This window comes from Calypte anna, chromosome 12 (genome assembly GCF_003957555.1).
Source record: "Calypte anna isolate BGI_N300 chromosome 12, bCalAnn1_v1.p, whole genome shotgun sequence".
Lineage (NCBI taxonomy): Eukaryota > Metazoa > Chordata > Aves > Apodiformes > Trochilidae > Calypte > Calypte anna.
This window is the reverse complement of record NC_044258.1, coordinates 6,302,934-6,319,971: the sequence shown is the minus strand read 5'-3', so window position 1 is coordinate 6,319,971 and position 17,038 is coordinate 6,302,934. Positions and strand designations below refer to the sequence as shown.

Genomic DNA, 17,038 nt, shown 5'->3' with positions numbered 1-17,038 from the left:
ACTTCAGAAGCATGCATCTTTTTTCCTGTCACTTAGTTTAGGCAGAAGTTGCTAAACTCTTACCCACATGGTGTAGCTTGTATTTGTCTTTCAGGTGCAGATACTGACAGGTTGTTCAAGTCACATTTGCTGGATGTGTTGCAAAACGTCTTGTAATATTTTTTTATGTTTCATTCTTGTCTCTTAGCTGTGTTTGTAAAGAAGGGGAGGTTGGAGATGGGAGAAGCTGCTACAAAGATCTCCTGAGTGAGATAACTGACCGTAATACACGAGGAAATTTTGCTAGAAAGTTAAATGTCGCCAGGAAAATGTTTGGTAAATGACTTTTGAATTTGTTTGGGGAATGGAGCAAACATGGGGACAAGAGTGTGTCAGAAAAGGCTAAAAGCCCTTTTCATTGTAGATCTGTTTCACCATGGGCTGCAAAATTGAACACATCACATCTCTGTACTCTTATTACCAGTTTTGGATTGTGAATTGAGAAGACTGTTGTAGGGAGCACTGCACATGAGTATTAGGTACTTGACAGTCCTGGTGAACAACATACCGTATCGGCAGAAGAAAGAAAACATGCCTCAGAGGTGTGGTACAAGCCCCCTTGTATCAAACCACCAGTGTGCCTCCCCCTGCAGTACCTGTGTTGAAGGCTCAGCAATCTTTCAGCTGTTACTGAGTTTTCTGGCAGTGATGCTCAGTGCTGAAATACCATGGATCCTCTACTTAGCAGAACATCTACTAAGGCCTTAAAAAACTTCTTGCCAGCACACGTGTCACTACTAAAGAGATGAAAAGGCTTTATTCTGTGTACTGTGGTACTTCCTGAGAGAGGAATTGCTTTGCAAAGCATAGACTGGTTTAGAACTCAAGTACTGCAAGCATGGGGAATCATAAATGCAAAGGTTTATTTCTGTCTCACTGTAGTCTAAAGGAATCATGTCAAAGAATCCTTAAGTTAGACACCTTCTCCATCTTGACATCTGCAGTTTTCTCTGTATCCACTAACTTGACAGAAGCACAGAGATAGGGCTCAAGCTCAGCTTGGCTTTTGTAAGTACCCCTCCCTGCTACATATCAGTGTTGCCAAGACTCTTTTCTTGCATGTTTTCCATGATGATTTGTACTATGGGCAACCTCATGAAGATCTCTTAACTCCTTTGCAGTGGAACTTGATGACCTATGTTGATGTGGAATTTGGGTCATTGATGATTGGGTGAAGACTGACAACTGTGGTTTCATAGCAGCTTCTCAAGAAGCATTTAGTCTCAATAAATCCTAACTACACTCTATAGTTTATTGTTTCAAAGGGAAGACAAAGGACACTTGGCCCAAGAATATGGTAGTAAGCATGCGGGAACAAAATTATTATGAATATTCTTTAAATTTCAGCAGTGATTCTAAGTGGACCAAAGCCACCAGTAACCCTTCAGAAATCTTGTTGGCAAGTGTTTAAAACTAATAGCAAGCAAGCTGGGCTGTGAAGGCAATACCAAACTCCTGTTTCCTTGTAAGCAAGCACTAGTTACTTGGATCAGGCCAAAAATGTGTAGACTTAATCGTGCTGTTAAGAGGAATGATTATTGTTGGAATTAAACCATATGCCAAGTAACTACTTCACATTGCCACTCTTTTTACAGCTTCTGGTTGTTCAGTGTTGCTGACTAAATATGGACCTTTCACAGTTTTTGTACCATCCCTTCTTCCGATTCATAACAAAATGGAATTTAATGTAAGTTTTCTTGGGTTTAGCAGATTTTTGCTCTGCTGGGATTCTTTTCTGCCTGAGTTCTGCAGCCTTTAAAAGTTAATTGACACATGAGAGAGGAAATTTGGAAGGCAGTATTTATAGGGCAATTTCTTCAGAAGACTCTTCAATGTTGGGTTAAGTTTTAGTCCCATAGAGGATGTTACATCCCTCACATTATTTTATTTTTAAAACCTTTCTCTCTCTCTCTTCTGGTTTGACTGTTCATATGTTTTTAATGCTTGGAAGTGCAAGTTTTCCTGGCCATTCTTTGTGAAGAAACCTCCTATATGTGACTATTCTCAAACCTTTAGGTGGCTTTTCACTACTTGAAGGTGGGGTTTTCAAAAGGGGCTGAGATTTGCACTGATGGATTGAATTTTGAGCCCATGGCCCTAGCTGTGGGTAGGGTGTCACCTGCTTGAGAAGAGCTCATTTGATTAATGGGGACAGCATGGATGGCAGAGCTAAAGACAACTGCCATGAGAGCCAGGAGAAAAGTTTGAGAATTCTAAGCTTCAGCAAGTAGGTCTTGTAGGTTGTATTATTTTATTTATTTCATTTTTAAATTAAATTAATTTTTTAAATTAATTTAATTAAATTTCATTTTTAATTAAATTGTGTGGCAACTAACTTGCTGCCAACACTTGGCTATGAAAAGGTAAATATCTTAAAAATAATCCAGACAGGCCAACCCCATGTGAATGTTACATTTCCACCCCTTTTGCTTGCTGGCAAAGCTGTCTATGCAGCAGCAATAACTCGTGTAGGGTCTAGGGAGCAGCTTCTGTCTTACAAAAGCCAGGGACATCAGTTGTCTCCTACTACCTTGTTGAGCTGAGGTTTCCACTGACAAGTGTCAGGCCCTGTGCCTAGGTCACTGTGGCAACTTCTGAATTCATAGCATACAATGCTGATGTATTTAGTCTACCTACCTTGGGTTATCTGTTCCCACAAGGATTGGTTCCACCTAAATTAGTATTGATAGCATTATTACTAGTTATTTATATTAATAATTATTACTGATATTAGTAGTATTACAACAGTATTGTCTTAGAGAAACAAGTCATAAAAAGCCCAGAAAAGAGAGAAAGCAACAAAATGTAAATTCAGCAGCTTAGACCACCTGCATGCTCCAGCATGAACAAAGGTTGTGTATGGGCAGCTTCAGCAAGGAGCATGGAGAATGTTTTTTAAATTGTCCAAGTCCAATAGGTTTCTGTCTAGGGGATTCTTCTAAAGTCACTTGCAGGTGAATCAGATCACTGTGTTTGAATGTCTGCACAAACATAAGCAAAAGATTTGCTGCAGTCTATTCCTGTTAACCAAAATGAAGAGGAAAGCTCAATCTTGTATGCTTAGAATTTCTCTGTGTGTATTACCTAGGAGAAAAGCAATGTTGTGGCTCTTTCAATGGAAGAGGTTTCTGAAAGCAAATATAATTTATCTGCTTTATGTGGTTTTCATTCCCCAAAGGATACCACTGCAGAGCATTTGTGCAGAATGCACATTGTTCCTGGTCTGCATTTGGTTGAAGACATGGTGAAAGCCAAGACTATGTGGACCTTGTCAGGACATCAGCTAACATTCAGTAGCCAGGTAAAGGATCTGAACTGAAGTCCAGGACTGCTGCTTTCATGCAGGGTAGACTGGAGCTCAAGCATATCTTCCTTGATGTGCTTTCTTAACCAGAAAACCTTTTTCTCTAATCTGTCTTCCTGCAATCAGAACAAGCTCCTTTGTGGAGTGCAATGTGGGGTGATTTAAGACTAGACACCCCCAAGCAACCACTTCTCTTATTTTGCAGACAATCAGTTAGCCAAAATCTGGCTTGTGAATGGTCTTTCCTTGTATATGTGTCCTGGAGAAGAGACCTTTTCCCTACACCAGCAGTTGCTACAACATCCAGGTGGCTGACATGGGAGAGGCAGTAAAGTGTCTCTTCAGACTGAATGTTTCTCCTTGGAGATTGTGTGCTTGGACACCACCACATTTACTCTTCCAGTTTCCTTTTTCCCTTCTTTCTATTTTATTTTTCTTAGTTGACCTATCAAAGAGTTTTTCATCATTATGTTCTGATATGGAGGACTTTTTTTCCCCTTTTCCAATTGACTCATTTCCCACCAAACACTGTTCTCTCTGTCCTGCATTTTTCCTGCATGCATGCTCACAGCTGGAGAGACCTGTGTTTCCTCTCTGAGGATCCAGCCTTTTCCTTGAGGTGTGGGTTGTAATACATGCACCCTGCATGCATCAAAAGGACAAAGCACTATTTTAAGCCAGGGAATCAGAAATGAGCATGTTCATGCTCCTTTTAAAATTCTTTCTTGTTTGTTTACTCAGGAGTCTTTTGATCTGGGAAGTCTGCCCTCCCCTTCCTTTGTTTCAGCCAGAATCCTCAGTGATGTGAAGTTCAGGGCAGGGAGGAGCAGTTCAAGAAATGCACGTGGTGAAATAAAAGCATGAGGAAGTTGTGCTGGCCTGAACTTAGATTATGTCTGCAGCAAAAATAACCTGATGCTTAATTAGAAGGTTGCCCTTGGAAGGCCTCCATGTGCCCAGCTTTAGTTCATGGTTGTGTACAGTATGGAAGGACCAGATATGTGCCTTATAATTAAGTAAGCCTGGCTGGTCTGGCTTTGTTATGGAGATTTCTTGTTGGCACTATAAGCCAATAGAAGTTAAAATCAAAGCTGTAGTGTCAGGGTTGCCTCCAAAGTCTGTACTCCAGTGCCCAGGAGGCACTGTACTGCGCCTCTCTCCTTGCCCAGCAGCAGCTACATGATGGTCATTGCACCCTTTTGTGACCCAGAGCTGGGATCAAGCATTGCTCATACTCAGACAAACTGAATCTGGAGCTGACTGGCCTAGATGACGTCTTTCTGTAATAAGATTTAAAAGTACCCCCTGGATCAAAATATTACCCAAACTCAAGTAGAGATATTTGGTTTACACATAGGCAACCCCTTAAAATGTATTTTTTTCTGAGTAACTCTTGTTGCTAACCCATAGGCAGACAACACTGAAGGGAGCAATGATTTATAGATCTATCTATAAATAACCTTTTATCTTTATCCAGGCATACATCAAATCATTTCGGTATCAAGACCTGCCAGGGGAGCTGTACAATGTTTTGCAGTCAAACCTCCCAGCAGCCAATGGCATCATGCATATTGTTAACACCCTAAGGACTAAAACCAGCATTGACAACCTCAGAAACCCACAGGTACACAGACAGTGGTACTTCTTTTTTTTTATGGGACAGCAGAATCAACACTTGAAAATCCTTTCTTCATTAAATTCCAAATTTAATGGAATGCTCTAGAAAAGGAGCATCTGAGATCCAGAGGGGAATCTGGACCTCTGTGTTTGTGTGCTCAGGTACCAGCAGGGAGGGGTTTGCAGCTGCTCTGGGATGGCAGGACAGTGAGAGAACTCCCTGCAGAGCAAATCTTTTTCTGACTCCTTCAGACATTTCCTCCCCTTGTGCTATGGACTTTGCAATGGAGGCCAGTGATCACCTCAGCCATTTTTGGCATCAAATTCCTTTGTACCTTTGGAAGTAATGTTCTGTGTCTCTGCATGTTCTGTGGGAAGCACTTTCTGCCCCCCCAAAACATTCAGATTCCTGCAGATGAATAAAGGTCAGAATATTCCCTTCACAAATTTTGTGTCCCAGTTGAAGGGACATTTCTCCTGTTGCCTTTGTCTTCATGGGCAACGTGGCAAAAAGGAAGGCATCTATTTGCTCTGTGTTTGCAGGAATGTGCATATGTAATGTATTTTCTCAGCACTGGGTCTCATTTACAGGTGGCAGAATGAACTCTTGTCCTCAAAGCACAGGGAGACTTGACATGATAAAGCAGCTTCACTGTCTGCCAGCCCAGAACTTGTCTGTATATTGCTGGTACTGTGTCTCTAGTTTTAATGATAGTGAGCAATTGTCTCTCTATTTAATAATTTAGTCTGCAGATGGTAGGAAGAAAAACAGGAGGGTGCTTAAGAGCAGCCCTGGAAAATCTGGTTTGTTGTGCATGGGAAGGAGTTTGTACCCAAGTTACAGCAGGCTCAGTTCTTGCAAGGTTCTGGCCAATACAGAGGGTTTGAAGACTTTGAGAGTTATGGTCTCATGTAGATCTTCACATGCAAAACACAAACATAAACTGGCCAGGGATAATCCAGTATATGCTCAGACCTCACTTCAGCCCCAGCCATTTTTTCTCTTTTTGTATATTTTTGTATATTTTTGCAGAAAACCATTGGTGAGATCCTTGCTTCAATGGAGATCTTCAGTAGATTTGAAACTATACTGGAGGTAAGCATGTTTAATCACACTTCCAGTGTTATTATAAATTGGATTCTATTTTCTTTCCCTTCAGGCAAAAAAAATAACAGTTTTGGTCTCTGTAGATGTACTTGTGTGTTTGAAGCATTTAGGGAGCATTATCCCAGTGCTCCTTTGGTTCCATTAGCTGCATACACACCAGTGGCTTCATTCTCTGAGCTGTATTTTTGTGGCATTTATACCTCCATTATAGTACATACCTACCCTTGGTGTCTGTTTGGCTCATATATGTTTGCTTTTCAATAACTCTTCCTCTAGTGAGTTACTTAGAGTTTCCTTTCCCTTCCTGATAGACTCCCATCTCATTCCAAATCCACAATGAAATCTTTTCTTGTTTTTTCAGAACTGTGGCCTGCCTGCCATACTGGATGGACCAGGCCCCTTTACAGTGTTTGTACCCAGCAATGAAGGTGTGGATAAGCTGAGAGATGGAAGGCTCATTTATCTTTTCACTGAGGTGAGAACTCATAGTACTTTAAGATGTCCTGAGCTGCCTGTGTTGCATTAGGCTGTGCTGGAATGGCTTGTGCTATGTATCTGACCACTGCTGAAAGTTTTTCTTCCTGGAGATGACTCAGCCATGTCTCTGCTTCTATAAGGCTTTGGGAGATAAGTGAATGCTGATAGAACCTGCAGTAAAAATAGGCCTAGCCAGATTTTTCAAATCTCATGTTTGGTGTCCTTTCCTCATCCTGGCTTTGGGTAGGAAAAAATGAAGGAACTTATTTTCCAAGAGAATTCTCTGCTACAGTACATTGGCGTTGTCAGTCGCCAGTAAAAGAAAATGTAGTTGCCTCATCTTACTCCTGAGCATTGAAAGGGTATCTAATTTTTATGTTCTCTTCATTCCTTAGGGCATAAATAAGCTTCAGGAGCTTGTGAAACATCATATCTACACTTCAGGAGCGGTAAGGCAGGCAGCTCTAATGCCACCTTACTGGGGTGCTTTGGGCCAGCATCTTGTTTGCCAACTCTGTTGTTTGACATAGATCTCAGAGTGTCCATGACTTCAGCTGCTGGCTACTTCTTGGACCTCCCCTGGAGGAGAAGGGATGTGATTTGAGATCTGATGAGAAAAAGTGTTTACCATGAAAGTGGTTGCCTGGAGGAAAAGTTTGTGCTATCACAAAATTGGGTTTCCTGGGAGTGATGGTGCCCTTGAGCTGGCTTTTGCAATGGAAGTATTGTCCAACAGAGTTTGCTCCAGAAAAATGCTCTCTTCTTATCCCTTTAGTTTGTTAAATTATTAATTAGGAGTGTACCTTAATTATGATCTCTACAGCCTACAGTTTCCCTAAAACACTAATAACAACACAAAAGTTACAGCCAAGCAATGATTTGATCCAAACTCCTTGCTCTATTTCCTCCCTCCTGGAGCACCACCAGTGGTTAAAGTTAGAGGTAGAGAACTGACACAAGGGAGTGTGCTCTGCCCCACATCAGCTGATTCTTGTACCAGCATTGCTCTGTACTATAATGAGAGGGTAAATAAAAACAGTGCAATGCATCAACAAGATGCCCTTATACAATGAACAAGAGAAATGTTTAAAGTTAGCCAAAACCTGTGGAGAAAGTGAGAACTCAAGCATTGTTGTACAGTGTCATTCATTAAAATTTATAAATATTATTTCCATTCTTTACTGAGAAGCAAACATCAGTCCTTGTAGTTTTCCTAATTCCAGCAGAGAAAAAGAGCAGCACTTTAACAAAGCAAAGGTAGTTTTGCTTGCAATTTATGAATAAAAATATAGTAACAAGCTGTGCTACTGTTTAATAACCTGTTGGGCACAAAAGGAACACTTATCTGGGTTCTCAGAACTTCCAAATTATTAAGTTTTTCAGTACAGTAGCAGCAGTTTACATTTTTTCTGCCTTTGGGAGTAAGTTTATTAAGGAAATATTTTCTCTATTATGGCTCTGGATGAGCTTTCATTGCTTATTGTTCTGGAAAGTCCTTCTACTAGACTGACCCTACTTGCAGCTGCAGTAGTATGAGACACTGTTAGGGGACTTGATGTCAGCTGCGTTGGACTGGTACTTGCACAGGGAATGAAAGACAAGGCTGCTGCTGCCAGCACCCCAGTGTTTGTGGTATTGCAAACAACTCTCACAGTCACAGATTTCCTTCTGTCCCATTGTTTGGGTTTTTTGTGTGTTTAATGGAATGCAAGTGTTAAACTCAAATCCCCCTTAGAAGAATTTTTTAACTGGTGGGAATCATGTAAGCAATGCTGCAAGCTGTGCTGTAATGACCCTGCTTTTTCATGCTTTTCCCCTTGTGTTTTTATTTCAGGTGACTGTAGAGAAGCTGATAATGATGCCACACATTGTTACAATGGCTAACCAGATACTTACCATCAACATCAGTGCAGATGTAAGTATGAATGAAAACCCCTTGGGGCAAACCCTCTGGTGCTAGGACAGTCTCCATATCTGAACAGTGATTTCAGCCCATCTCTGCTTCCTCCTCTGCTTGAAAAAAATAGACTTAAATGAGGTCGTTGAATTAGTTTGTTTCTTACCTAACCTGTGACTCCAGTAGAGGCTTGACCATTTGTGTGGTTGCACTTGATGCTGTATACTATCTGCCTCCTGCACTGACTTTATATAACTAATATAGTCTCACAGGCTAAAATGCAGATAAAATATTTGTTTTTCTTCATCAGGGAAGAATTCTGATGGATGAATCAGGGATCCCTTTAAACATGAGAGACATTGTGGCATCGAATGGTATCATCCATACCTTGGATGGCATCTTCATCCCTCCTTCAATAATTCCCATTTTGCCTCACAGATGCAATGAAGAGCAACACAGAATTGTGACAGTAAGTCAGCTTCTCCCATTCTCACACTTGCTGCAGACCCCAGGCTCAGCTGGAGGGATGTGAACTTAGGCAGTATCAATACCATCCGTTTCTTCTGCTAGCACTTGGCACTGAGGCACTGATTTTCCTGCCCATCAGCTAAATGTTCCTTGTAGGTTGTTGTTCTTTCTTTGCACCTGTCCTGCCTTTGATTCAGAAGCACATTTGTCTTTTCATAAGGCCTTAAATGATCTTTTTCACACCATAGCTGCTAACACAGCTGACAGTGCTTTGCTGTCAGCATTGATGTCCTGTAGGTTGGACAGGAAGCCATCATTCAGTAGCAGTAGCCAAAAATACTGCACCATATTCTCACCTGAACGATTTTGTATACCTTATTTTAGGTGCTTTCTCCCTGATTTCATAATTTGTAGGTTACTGAAGAAAGAAGATGAGGCTCTGAATAGGCAGGAGGTGCCTGATTTGGAGAGACTCAGTTAATCCTAAGTGGCCAGAGGGTCTGCATAACTTGCTGATTTACTGAGTTCTACTGCCTGGATGCCCCCCAAAGGGTTTTCCAGCATAGTTGCTTGTCTCGTGGCTGATAGACTCACAGGGTGGAGACAAAACCCATCTGGCAGTCAGGTGCAAGCATCTGCATGAGGCAAAGAAGTCACTTTATTTAAGTGATAAAGCTGCCTCATTTCAGAGTGTGGAAACTCTCTCCTAGGAATGTTTCTGATACATGTGTTGTGATGTTTTGGATATATACTGGGAGCAGTAGCTCTGTAGTATTCTTTGCATGGGAAATGGGTTGCTTTGAGAAGATTTAAGTTTTCCCCTCTTGTTATTCTGACAGGGCTCTTGTGTGGATTGTGAGGCCCTCAACAGCAGCATTTGCCCACCTGGCAGCAGAGAAATGGTAAGTATTTGTAATTATTATGGTAATTTCTTCTTTGGATGATGACATAGAGACACACATATCCATGCTCTGTTGTCCCAGACTGTCACCAACCAATTGCTCTGTGCTGTTTCTTATTCTGGAGTCTATTTGCTTAATCAGTGGAGGGAGCTGTGAGATAAATGAAACTCTAGACTTGCAGCTTCTAGCACTTCTGCTGAGCCTCAGACAAAGCTTTATTGCTCACACGTTGAGTCTGCCAGCTCCTGCAGACTGCTAGAACCAAGCCTGATCCCACTACTACCATCCAGTACTACCACTGCCCAATTCATGGCCTGAGAATCACAACAAGCTTTCTGCACTGCAGAGAGTGAGGAACAATTTGTTCTTGGCCTGTGCTCCTTGTTGATTCAGAGATGAGCAGAACAAACTGACAAGGGAGCAAGGAGGAGGAAGCTGGGTGCTGCTGTTTGAGTTATCCCATGCTGAGCTTAGCAGAACAGCAAGTTCCAGGAAATCCTCATGTGAAGGCCAGGCCCAAGACGTTGTTTGTGAAAGCCAGAGAGATGTTCATCACTGTTAACTGTTGGGTGACTTCTGAGAGATCTCACTTTCAGGAGAACTCGCTGATGTGGTCCCACCTTGAATGTCTGAAGTAGAGCTCTGCAAAATCGGTCATCACTCATTTTCCTCTCTGATTGAGGCAGGTGAAGCCAGAATCACCTGGGGCCCAATTATGCCTGTGTCTAACTTCATGAGAGGTCACTGAGCACTGTTACAAATTTATTTTCAGCCCTTTTGCCCTCTCACTTTCTCTGTCTCACTTCCCTGTCTCTTCTTCCTTCCCTCCCTCATGCTCTCATTCTTTCCCTTTTTCTCCTACTGCCCCAGTATCTCTCCCTCCTACCTTTCCTCCCTCGCCTTTCCCATGCCTCCCCTGTTTCTTACCCTCTGTTTCTCCAATTTACTCTTTTCTCCTCTGTGTCTCCTCTCCCTCCTTTCCTTCCCCTCTCTATTCTCTCCCCCTACTCTCACTCTCTTCCTTGTCATAGACACCAATGTTAGAACATAAGGACAGCATCTTGGCTCAGACTTGGGGACTTCTGGGAGCAAGAGGAAGCTACCACGTGCCTTCTTTCAGATAGACAGGCCTCAACACTATCATATTCACCTTGGCTCCTCTGTGAACTTCCTCAGCTCAGATAGGCTTAGTTGCTCTCTACAGCAAAAAAGATCAGAGGGCAAGGTTACAGTGCTGATGACTTACTTTGTGCAGGAACCAACACTCTTCCCAAAAGAATGTGTTTATATACATGATCCACAAGGCCTGAGTGTCCTGAAGAAGGGGTGTGCCAGGTACTGCAATCAAACCATCATGGTGAGTGTTCTAGAAGAAGACTACAGTCCCACTGAAAGGAGCTCAGCTTCACTCTTCCTCATTCAGGGAGCTCTCGCTCCTTGAGCTGAGAGAAGGCTGGATGGGAACAGAAGGAAAGCTGCCCCATGCAAAGGGCTGCCCCAGCACCATCACATGAATTGGCTACCTGCTTTTTCTTTGTCAAACAGGGAAAACACAGGGTACCAACCTGCTACAAATGTTAGAAAGCAGCTCAGTTAAACCTGAGTACAATAAATAAATAAAGCAACTAGCCAAGCAGGAGGAAGGTAGGAGGCAAGTGGTGCTGTGTTAGCTGTGCCATGTTTTCTCTCAGAGTGCCTTGGTCTTAGCATTTCTCCCAGAGGAAGCTGAGCACAGGGAAAGTGTTGTAAGCTGTGAAGTGATTGCATCCTGTTTATGAAACGTTGTCAGATGGTTTGGGAATCTTGCTCCTAGTGAGTTTATGGACCTCACATTCATCTGCTGCTCCTCAGCTCCCACAGTGCCAACTGTATGGAATAGCTTGTGGGTGTGTTATTAAATACTGCTGATTGTTTCTCTTGTTCTGTTGGTCAGTTGTGAAAAGGCCTGTGAACCAGGACTGCTACATCCCCCCAGAGGGACTCAATCCTCAGAAAGGATAAAGAAGGAGTGAGTGGGCCAGCACAATTAACAAAGCTCCTAAAAACCATGGACCCCATTTGTGGAAGTCAGAGAGAGAGAAGAAAATAGTGATTTATTCTGAGAATAGACTGTGAACAGGAATAAAGGGTGTTGCTGAAAAATAATTTAAGTGCAGTAGCTCCTAGAAAACACAAATGCCAAATGATACAGTCCATGGTGTAGAGGAGGACCAGGATTTCAGAATTATGAGGGCAGGATGACTTCAGGCAGTTCTCGTTAGGTCAGGTCATACCAGTTTTGCTTTTGTTTCAGAAACCTGGATGCTGCAAAGGATTCTTTGGTCCAGACTGCATGCCATGCCCAGGGGGATTTTCCAGTCCATGCTATGGTCGGGGAAATGTAAGCATGAAATATCCTGCTGTGTTGCAATGAGCAGCTGTGGTTAGACAGTATAGTTGTAGGTAAATGCAGTCCAGAGGTTGTGCTCAAGGGCTAAGCCCACAGCAGTAGGAGCAGAAGATCCAGTGGAAATGGCACATACTCAGTGGGGTTTTCTATCTTGACCTCTAATGTGACTCATGTTGAGGACAACTCTGGCTGTTGTGGGGGTTTGTATTACTACCGCTACTCTTCAAAGTCCTGTTTTGAATGCAAGTTATCAAAGTTCCTTTCATAGATATCACCACCATGGCTTTGCCTTGGTTCCTGGAGTTTCAATTACTTTGGTTTTCTTTTTGTTTTCCTTCCAGTGCAGTGATGGCATACAAGGGAATGGCAACTGTCAGTGCTTTGAAGGTTTCAAAGGAATAGCCTGCCACATCTGTTCAGACCCTAATAAGCACGGGGAGAACTGTGACGAAGGTTGGTAATTCTGATAAAGAGACTAGAGGAAAATATAGAGCAAGGATATAGTGCAGGTTCACATATCCTGGATTCCCTTCTTGCAAGACAAGCATCATGAAAGAGGTGACAAATGTCATAGTGAGTGTCCCTTCAAACAGCAGTGGAGAAGACGTGGCTGACATGGTGATGGGCATCTTGGAAACATCAGTAAAATTTATGTGTTGGACTTCGATTTAGATCTCTCCTGTTAAGAAAGGACAGTTGGCAAGGACCTTGAGCTTGATAGCCTAAATTTGAGCTTGTCCTTACAGCTTATAAAAAACACAGACCCAGGAGGTCACAGGACCAGTTCCCTGTCCACGTTTTGAGTTATCATGGATGTCTCTCAGCAGGCATCCCTCTGTCAGGGGTAAATGGGATAATCCCATTATCCTATTCACAAGAGGTCGTAAAGCAAAGTTGGGAATCTACAATGCCATCACAGTGGTGGATTCTGGACTTTTTCCAGTTACTGATCTTACTCCATATACTTGACAGATTGTGGCTGTGTCCATGGTGTTTGTGACAACAGGCCTGGCAGTGGTGGTGTGTGTCAGTCCTGGTCCTGTAAGGAAGGCTACACTGGGAAATTCTGTGACAAGACATCCAGGAACTGTGGCCCAAGCGGGCTGTCCCAGTACTGCCACCAGAATGCTGTCTGCAGCCTCAATGACACAGCAAGGTCAGTGTTTCTGGTGTGTACATTCAGGTGTGCACATTGTCTCTGTGCAGGCACACAGCAGCTGTGAGACTGTCAGCCCTGTGACTGTGTGTGTAGGTCTGCATGCTTGGAGCACGGGATTGTTTGACTAACAGCCAGCCTGCCAGGAATCAGTCAGGTTCTTGCTTGCTTGAGGCAGTCAAATTGCCCTTCTGTTCTCTGCTGGCTTTCAGAATGGCTGCTCTATTTGTGTCCCTTTTGTGCTTACACTTTTAAGGTGCATCTGTGTGGATGGATATGAAGGTGATGGGTTTTCCTGCCAGCCCATTGACCTGTGCAGTCAGCCAGGACGAGGAGGCTGTTCACAGAATGTAAGTGGGGTCAGACAATTGAAACATGGAAAAGCAGTTCCTATTGATCAGAGCAGGGATCCAGGACTCCTGGGACTGTTACACATTTTGTGTGCTAATATTCCCTGTCTGTAAGGTGTGGTGGAGAAACAAGTACCTTGACAGGATTGTCATACACATGTCAGTCGTTTGGGTTGGTGCCAAAATGTGACACCCCAGGGTGTTTAGCTAGTGTACACCAGGTATGTTGGCAGCTACAGAGATGAGCTGTACCATTATTTTTTTGTTTGTATTGATTTTCCTCTCAAGCTCTTCTGATGTGTGTTAGTTTCTCTGTTTCTGTGTTCAGACTGTAGCTTCACTATGAGCTCCAACTGCTATTTGTAGTAACAATCAACACTACATTATCCTTTCAACACTCACATTATTATCCTTTTTAAAGAACTGTGGTGCTTTATGGTGGAAATGACTGGATCAGACCTCATCACAGTATAGACCCCTTAGTGAGAGGGGTCTGTGTAGACTGGTGTATAGATTGGATAGTGCAGAATGAAATAGGATGGCACTGGGTACAAAGTGAGTCTTTCAGAGAGAGATCTGCCCTCCACATTGATTCATTCTGCATGTTGAAAAAGATTGTGCTACTCCTCTTCATGGAATATTTCTTCCATGATGGAAGATCCTTACAGGATGGTAGGGAATGCTCTGGGAGTTTTGAGCCACCCTAGACACAAGTGTCTGCCTCTCTGAAAACACTAAGCCTTTCCAGAATCACTTTATTTTGAAGCTGCCTCACACTTTTCTGGAGAAGACACCCCTCCCACCCAGTGCTGGAATTAGGATTGGTCATTCAGAAACTCTTCACAGTCTGATAAAGGAGATTTGTTGCTGCATCTGCACCTCACTCCCTCCTTTCTTCTGCTGAGTGTATTTCTTTTTCTCTTCTTTCTCCTGCAGGCCCTGTGCACCAGCACGGGCCCTGGCACTGCCACCTGCCAGTGCAACACGGGCTGGAGCGGGGACGGGAAGGTCTGCGTGGCCATAGACAACTGCATGCTGGAGAGCAGAGGGCACTGCCACCTCAATGCTGACTGCATCTATATTGGCCCTGGCCAGGTATGATCTGTGCTAAGCAGACTGGGCTGGTCAGCAGCAACGTCTGCCTGTTTGCTGCCAGAAACACCAGTGCAGCTCAAACCACACAGAGTGCTTGCGTGGGTTGAGGTGTGCTGACGTGTTTGAGGCTGCTGCTCTACTCTGAAACTTCCATGCAGCAAAGAGAAGAGACAGAACTCCATCATATGACTTGGTGTAAGGCATCAGTTGCTGTGTCCCCCATGTTTCCAGATCACAGCATTGTCTCTGGACATTGCTAAAATACACAGAAAAGCACATGTAGTTGCTCAGAGTCCATGGAAGCAGCAAGGCCAGCAGTCAGACATTTTCAGATAGGAGGAAAGCACCCAGCAGTCACTTCTCAGGATGCTGCTTCTCAAAGTGCTTGTCCCCACTGAACCATGGGACCACTGGACAACGTGCTGAAAAAAATCACAAATCTTTAGCCAGGTTTATTGGGGTGAAATGTGCAAGTGTTTTCCTAGCTATCTTGAAAGCAGGAACCTTTGAAATTAACTCCTTTTCTCTTTTTGCCATTCACAAAGCCCATGTCATTCCCTGAAAAGCTGGAAATAACGATGGAAACCTTTGATTTCAAGTGACCCTCCCAAAGCCAAGCAGTGCAAGGGGTGAATGCACTTTTGAGCATTCAGGCAGCGTGCATTCTGTGATAGAGGACAGTGCCTTGCTAAGGAAGTATCTCCACATTTTCAAGTCTTGAGGGACCAGGAAGAAAACCTGGGAAAATAAGAATAGCTTTTGTTGCCTTAGTCCTTTTTTTGGGTAGAAAATGAGGATGCTCTGACCTGTCTATAAAATTGTAATGTCTCTTTCTTACAGAGCAAGTGTGTTTGCAAGAGGGGTTATGCTGGTGATGGGCACAACTGTGATGCAATCAACCCGTGCCTCATGGACAATGGTGGCTGCCATGATTTGGTGAGTGGCTAAAATGCTGTCCCAAGGCTGGCAGGGCAATGGAGGTTCCTCTGCTCCATGACAGAGGTTTTACCAACCACAGTACTGGGAGAACTGCCATGATTTAGTTTACATCATCTTATTGGCATGCCACTGAGGTGTTATTAAAGGTCTGGTTTCTGATTTACCCATTGTGAGTTCACACAACCAAAGCCATCATCTGGGCTTTTCTGTATGAGGTGTAAATTCAGTGCCATCATAAAGGCAACAGGAGAAAGGTGCTTCTGTGTGCCCAGGCTCTAGCATTCGGTTCCTAGATAGATGTAACATTGCCTAACCCAAGCTTGGTCTCTAATTTCTTCTTTCCTTGTGTCTGCAGGCTATGTGTGTACCCCTTGGAGGAGGAGAGAGATCCTGTGCTTGCCCTCAAGGCTACATGGGGGATGGAATTACATGCTATGGAGACATTCTAAAAGTGAGTAAAAAGCAAGTGTCTGGGGTCATCTTCAGACTGGAGAGAAATGTCTCTGCTCTTACTTTCCTCTTCTCTACTACCTGAGTTGACTCCTTCTCTAATCACCAGCCTGACACAACAGCACAACACAGCACATGTGTCTGCCTAAGGCCACAGGGACAGAACTGGTACCAAGGCCAGTGTGTTCATGAAACCATTGGCAATAATTTCTAAGCAGCTTCACTCGTGTCTGTCCTCTGCTCTAAGTCATCTTTTTTGTTGTTGTTTGGAGCTTTTTCAGATCAGAGCTGCTAGGCACATATTCTGACATTAGCAATACCAAAGGGCATTGTGGATTCAGTCTGTGTCTCTAGTAAACATGAGCAATGGAAAATGAGTTTAAAAGAGTTGGTTTATTTGGAAATATTTTCTTAAGGGCTGGAGTGTGGTTTTAGCTGTTCCCACCCCTTCTCATGATACACAGTGCCTGTAATGGTTGTAAGGTGGGAGAGGAATGTATATGTCATTATTGCCAGATGTGACATTGCAGAGGGCTCCTTTCCTCCACCCTAGGGCCCCTAGCCTGCAGCCTCAATGTTCAGCAGGAGTAAATCTTCTGTTGTTTCTATTTTGAAGGAGCTGGCCAGGAATTCCCACTTTGCAGGCTTCTACGAGTGGCTGAAGGTAAGAACAGCCATGGGTTGTTCACACAGGTAAGTTTGGTAGAAGTGAAGGCTCTGTGAACACTGGTGCCAGAAAAAGAGCAACTCCATTTATCTGTTTATTAGAGAAAAACAAAATAATAGCAAAGGAGAAATGGTTACAGAGCAGGCATGTAGAAAAGCTCTGGAGTTTGTGATAGAGTGA

At 43.3% G+C, this 17,038-nt stretch overlaps 1 protein-coding gene across 4 annotated transcripts in view; it reads left to right on the top strand.

Annotated features, from left to right (window-relative positions):
• STAB1 (stabilin 1) overlaps positions 1–17,038 on the top strand; it is a 56,052-nt gene that overhangs the window by 14,791 nt on the left and 24,223 nt on the right. For all 4 annotated transcript variants that reach the window (XM_030458236.1, XM_030458237.1, XM_030458238.1 and 1 more), the window contains 19 exons: positions 188–315; positions 1,635–1,726; positions 3,218–3,340; positions 4,821–4,967; positions 5,994–6,056; positions 6,430–6,543; positions 6,941–6,994; positions 8,380–8,460; positions 8,753–8,911; positions 9,750–9,812; positions 11,068–11,169; positions 12,106–12,192; positions 12,543–12,654; positions 13,174–13,357; positions 13,614–13,707; positions 14,644–14,802; positions 15,643–15,738; positions 16,097–16,192; positions 16,808–16,855. In XM_030458236.1, the coding sequence (XP_030314096.1) occupies positions 188–315; positions 1,635–1,726; positions 3,218–3,340; positions 4,821–4,967; positions 5,994–6,056; positions 6,430–6,543; positions 6,941–6,994; positions 8,380–8,460; positions 8,753–8,911; positions 9,750–9,812; positions 11,068–11,169; positions 12,106–12,192; positions 12,543–12,654; positions 13,174–13,357; positions 13,614–13,707; positions 14,644–14,802; positions 15,643–15,738; positions 16,097–16,192; positions 16,808–16,855 (2,002 nt within the window). The remainder of the gene's footprint in view (positions 1–187; positions 316–1,634; positions 1,727–3,217; positions 3,341–4,820; positions 4,968–5,993; positions 6,057–6,429; positions 6,544–6,940; positions 6,995–8,379; positions 8,461–8,752; positions 8,912–9,749; positions 9,813–11,067; positions 11,170–12,105; positions 12,193–12,542; positions 12,655–13,173; positions 13,358–13,613; positions 13,708–14,643; positions 14,803–15,642; positions 15,739–16,096; positions 16,193–16,807; positions 16,856–17,038) is intronic.